This window comes from Pteropus vampyrus, unplaced genomic scaffold (assembly GCF_000151845.1).
Source record: "Pteropus vampyrus isolate Shadow unplaced genomic scaffold, Pvam_2.0 Scaffold6, whole genome shotgun sequence".
In the NCBI taxonomy this organism is placed as follows: Eukaryota; Metazoa; Chordata; class Mammalia; order Chiroptera; family Pteropodidae; genus Pteropus; species Pteropus vampyrus.
In genome coordinates, this window is record NW_011888787.1 from 5,478,468 (window position 1) to 5,484,531 (window position 6,064).

General features: G+C 34.9%; 1 protein-coding gene across 1 annotated transcript in view; it reads left to right on the forward strand.

Moving 5' to 3' along the window:
- Nucleotides 1-5,672, forward strand: part of RSBN1 (round spermatid basic protein 1) — a 39,533-nt gene extending 33,861 nt beyond the window's left edge. Inside the window, exons 5-6 of the mRNA XM_023534947.1 lie at nt 894-1,002; nt 1,601-5,672. Coding sequence (XP_023390715.1) covers nt 894-1,002; nt 1,601-2,074 — 583 coding nt within the window. The 3' untranslated portion in view covers nt 2,075-5,672. The remainder of the gene's footprint in view (nt 1-893; nt 1,003-1,600) is intronic.
- Nucleotides 5,673-6,064: the final 392 nt, after the last annotated feature.

Sequence of the window (6,064 nt, forward strand, 5' to 3'; positions counted from 1 at the left end):
ATCTTCAAGTTTCATGATAGCCTCTTGGTTTATCCATAGTATACTATGTGTCAGATTCCTTCCTTATTAAGGCTGAAGAGTATTCCATTATACTTATATGCCACATTTTATTTACCCATTCATCTGTCCACTGACATCTGTCCACTGACAGATGAATGGGTAAATAAAATGTGGCATATAAGTATAATGCTCGGGTTGCTTTCATCTTGTGGCTGCTCTTCATGTTCTCGCTTCCAGTCTTGTGTGTATATACTCAGAGGTGGAATTATTAGGTCATAAAATAATTCTACTTTTCAGTTTCGGAGGAACTGCTATACTGTTTTCTATAGTGGCTACACCTTTTTACGTCCAGTTGGGGTCCAGTTTTAACAGAGCTCAGAACATAGAATTTAGCTTTTGAAAAAACTTCTTTTAACTTGGTTTTTCATATTTATGACTTCAAGGCCTTCAGTATTCCTGTAGAGTTTGATTTGACCTTTTTTAGAAGTAGCAGTTAGTCATAGCTCAACAATAACTATTTCAGGTTAAAAATCATTCATCTTCCCCGCTCCACTTTGAAAACTAGAAGGTGTGACATTCGTGTGGCTGAGATTCTGTCGTGATGATAACATTACAGGGTGGCATTGAGTTGGTGGGGCAAAGTGGTAAGAGGATTGTCACTTTGTTTTTAGTCATCATTTTAGTTTTGTAAAACCTAATCTTTTTAAAAACAGCTTTATTAGTGCTTTGTTTATTTTTTAAAGTTGATTAAAGAAGCAAATGTATACTTTGTCCTTAGGAGCTGTGCATCTCTTTCTGTGCTAATAGCATTTCCAGGAACAGGAAAGCTGAAATGTGTCATCATTTTCCACTATGAGGTGCTTATTTCTATAACTTAACTGTGTTCATCTTAGGAGTGACCAACCTCGCATAACCAAAGACGTGATCTGTTTTCATGCTGAGGATTTTGCTGACGTTGTACAGAGACTTCAGTTAGACCTTCATGAACCTCCGGTTTCCCAGGTAACAACTCTTGCTTTTTTATTACTCTTTGGGATATTGGAAATAAGTATCTTTACCCATTTTATTTGGCATTTTATCTTATAATTCCATATATGGGATAGCGAATTTAATTTTATTACTATTAAAGGCTGTGTGTGGAAGGTGTTGAACATTATTAAAACAACTTCCCGAGCAGAATGCTTAATATCCCTCAGCCTTGGGGATGCCGGGCGGGGATGCTCAGAGGGCCCGGGCTGCTCAGTTCTGGCCGCAAGCAGTCTCAGTCGTTAACCGCATTGCACTGGATGCCTCACCTGCAGAAGTGTGAGGGACTGAAGGAGCAAGGTAAATGTCGCACTTCTGTGTTGCCAAGAACATTGCTCTTTATCTCTACTTTGGATGATTCCCCAGGCCGTCCTGACTTTTACATGTCCTTTTTTACTGGAGAGGTAGTAAAACGTGGGAAATTGTCAAGCATTACAGGAAATTGTAGAAAGTCGTATATCATTTAGTATTGCTTAGCTTTACTTTGTCGTGACTGCTTTCCTGTGCTAATTATATTTTATTTGACTAAATTATTAGATATTTTAAAGTCTCATGCAACTTTTTTCCTCTCCAGTGTGTGCAGTGGGTGGATGAAGCTAAACTAAACCAAATGAGGCGGGAAGGCATTCGTTATGCTAGAATTCAGCTCTGCGACAATGATATCTACTTCATCCCGAGAAATGTCATTCATCAGTTCAAAACGGTGTCGGCCGTGTGCAGCTTGGCCTGGCATATAAGGCTTAAACAGTACCACCCTGTTGTGGAAGCCACTCAAAATGTAGAAAGCAGTTCTGCCATGGACGGTGATTTAACTGGAAAGCGAGAATTAGAAGTGGACTCCCAGTGCGTGAGGGTAAAAACCGACCCTGAAGAAACGTGCACAGAAATACAGCTTTTGACAACTGCTTCGTCCTCCTTCCCACCTTCATCAGAACTTAATCTACAGCAAGATCAGATGACTCAGCCTATCCCCGTTTTAAAAGTGGAAAGTAGACTGGATTCTGACCAGCAACACAATCTGCAGGAACATTCAAACACTCCTGTGTGATGTGTACATATTCAAACACATTTTTTAACTTTTTTAAATTTTGATGTGAAGTTATAGTTTTATAACTGGCTTAAGTTAAGTTTTATTGGAGAAATCTTGCCTATAATTCTATAAAGAGAAATGACATTCCACAAATGTCAAGCATATCTTTTTTACACAGATTATGCAAAGTTAAGAGTTGTATCTTATCCCGTTAGTACAGTATGTAATAGTGGGTCTGCTGCTACTTTCTGTTTTAAGGTGTGAGGTAACAATTCAATCTCTTCTTCAAATCAAAATGAGAACTCTCTGGAATAACAGATTCTTATTTGTTAAATTATTCACTTCCCTTAATTTTATCTTGCCTTGTCTCTTGCCATATTTGCTGTTTTTATGATAGAAGATCAGATTTATGGTTTAGTACTGTGTCTTTATGGCACACATTCGGTTTCTACAGTAAAAATGGCATAAGTTGCAGGAAAGAGTTCCTGCATCTTCTACATGGGCAAGTAAGCTATTTAGTTCCAACCATAAAAAATAGGTAGTTTCTAAGGAAAATTCAGTGGCTCTCTGGTTTCCTAACAGAAGGGAAAGCACAGCACTTTCCGATCCAAACAGTTTTTTTCGTATCTGTTATTAAAAGCCCAGTGGATATTTCAATTAAAAATACCTAAAGATGAATAGTCCTTGGTCATTCATTATCCATGGTTCATTAATCTTTCTAGAATACTTGGTAACTATGGAAGATATTTTGAGTAAGAGAGATAATGTTGACACGATACTCTATTGTTCTGCTTCCTGGCATCCTCACGTTTTGTGTGGATACTTTTGCTTCCTTATACTGATCATGAGTATCAAAATTAGAGGATGAAATCAATCTTTCTGATGAGGTTGCCATATTTTGTAGGTGAAACTTAGGAAACAGTTCTTGTCACCGGGCCTCAACCTCTTAATGATAAAAATCTATCGTTGAAACACTTCAAGTCACAGTTTTAACTGGTGAATATACCTGGGTTTATTTACTATTACTGTGTTGCTACTTCTTTAATAAAGAATATGGCACTAGACTTCATAGAGTTTCAAGTAGCCCAACGCTTAGTGCCTGAGTGTTTCAAAATTTTTTTTTTCAAACAGGCACAGTTCATATAGCTAGTGTAGTCTTAACTTTCTATTATTTTAGAATGTTAATGTGATACTTTCTCTTAGTTAATAATACAAATAGGCCTTTTGTTTATTAAAGGAAGAGTACTCCCCACACCTAAGGCCAGATTCTTACGTCTACCTGGCTATAGTGCAATTTGGAGATTTTTTTCCTGGAGGGTGGGATTTGAAATATTTACATTAACATAGGCAAAAAAGATGCTGCTTTATTATGTCTGTCACCATGAAAACTTAGCTGCATCTTTTAAAATATCAAATATGAATTTTCTCTAAAATATTCTGAAATAGGTTAAATCTTATATAAATATTACTTTGTGCAATATTGTTGTGTAGTTAATTGCATATTAGCAAAGTATAGAGGTCACTGTGTAAACCGATAGAAAAGTAACCATCAGCAAATACTGCAGTGATTAGTTAGAATCTGTATTATTCCTTATATATATGTAAATGTATGTATTCTCTGTTAAAAAGGATAAAGACAAATAGAGAAACATTTCAATGTAAACCATTTATGAATTGAAAAGTGATGGTGGTTTTAGTTATCTTTGTAAATAAGGTAATTAGAATGGTATGAAAAGTAATGTGATTATTGCAGGGGTGTTTTTAAATCTTGGGTATAAATTCTAGGGTAAATTCTGGTTTATCAAGACTAGTTTTTAAGAGATCTGCCTTGGAGGGTGTTTTTATGTTATGGTGGGGAGGGTTAATCACAAAGTATGTGGGCTTGGGTTATTTCTGGTTTTTGTCTTTCTGTCCAGAAGAATTTCATAGAGCTTTACTAGGCTGTGCAAAGTAAAATTCTTCTCAGGCAACATTTGCTTTTTTAAAAAAATCATGAACCAACAAGGTTGCTAAAGCAAAAACTTTTTTATTTTTATTTTTCTTGTCTTCCAAGATCCGATTTCCCCACTTGCCATCCAGCAGATGCCATCTGTCATCTAAGCTGGTCACTGATAATAAGGAGACTGTCTCCTGACAGCCGCACTGTGTATAACCACTCAGGAACCAGCGGATCTGCAAAGACCTACAATCAAAAGCAAATCCCCATTTTCCTTTAATAAAACATTCTACCCTCACCTCCAATATAAACACATTAAAAGAGTATAAAATGTTTAAAATCATGTACTAATAAATTCATTGTATGTTAGAATTGCAATAGGATGGAGAGAGAAATATTTAGCTAGTAATGTATCTGGAAGCTCTAAATGTCCTATGTGAGTGAGTATTAGATTTTAATAGCATGCTTTAAAGACTGATGAATATAAAAGCCCAAGTGTTGAGTTTCTTACTGCTTTCAAAGCTGTATCCTAGTCTAGCGATACAAATGATTGCAGCTTTTCTAAATCATTAAATTATTTGGTTTGGTGGAGTGAGGCATGGAGCAAACTGGCGTCTTCTGATTTGTAAAGTAGTGATGGCAGTGAAGTTATAACTGAAATTTAAGCTGATCTTCCTTTTTGATATGTTATCTGTTGTGCCAGCTTTTTGAGATTACTTGCAGAATGTGGCTGTAAGTTTTAGTGTTTTGTGGAGCACATATTTTTAAATGTGCTTATGGAAAGGACCCAATAAATGAATACTCCTAACTTAGTAACTAGAATGATTTTACAGTATTCATTAATGAGGATAAAAGTCTTCCCCCTGCCCCAGAAGTCATTCTGTAATTATACCAAGATACGCTGAGTAGGATTATGATTCAAAAGGTATTCCAAATTCATAAAGCAATAATAATAAAACCCTACATGTGAGTTTCCCCCTGCAAAGTTTTAACTCTTTAAAAATGAATTCTTAGGTTTAACTATACTTTTAACTTAGTTATTCAGCACTTAACAATTTGTTTCACTGGTACTTTATTATTTTTAATTAAAGACTTTTGAAAGGTGCCCTTTCTCCTTGATAACAGTTAGAAAAAGGAGCTTTTTAAATAAAATACTAAACCTTAGGAAAAGATGTCTTGCATCATCTTGCATCAGTCTTAATAGGCATAAAGTTCATACTTAATGACTGGAGAAACTTTTGCTTATTGCCTTTTCCTCTATAAATATTGCCTAGAAAAAGCTAATTTAGGAAAAGGATTCAAATTCAAGAAAACCTTTAGTGAATATCTTCTTGATCATCAATATTAGCCCATTATATTTTCATCTGTATTTGCCATTAAAAATTTGTGTTTATACCTTCAGGATAATTGAGTTTCTAATAAATCTTTTATTGTTACAGGGTTTTTAAAAAAGGAACCTTTCACTAGTACATGCCAGAGGTTCATATTTCTAAGTTTTTTTTTTTTTTTTTTTAAACAGGTTGTAGCTGTATTTATTGGTCATGCAGTTAAGGAAATGAACAGGACATGTTTTTCTTTAGCATATAAGGGACCTGTCCTCATCCTGAAAGTTTGTTGCTTTAAAAGCAAGTATCTCTTCATAAATATTATGGCCTTCCATTCTCTTCATACATTTTTTAGGATCCACTTGTGCATGTAGTTGAGACCACTGTCTCTTAATATAGCACTTTTCAATTCTCTCTAAAGAAATACTTATGTACTACTTCTATCACATGTTGTAAATTTTCATGTAATAGTGTTTTTCGTGACTAAACTCCATTTTGATTGGCAGCTAAGACTTTTTTTCCTGTGGCTTTAATTTATCTAAGAGGTCTTTGCATATAGGTGAAATGTATAATTTGCCTGGTGGACTATTTGCGTTGTGTGGCCTTAGTTTGTTTATTGACATTAACAAGTGTTTTAAAAAGGTTTTTAATGAATAGTCTTAAATCTAAATTTGTGTGAATAATCTTTTAACAGTGCTTTTTTTGTAGCTGTCTAAGTGTGTTAAATTGTTAAGCTATTTCTTTGTA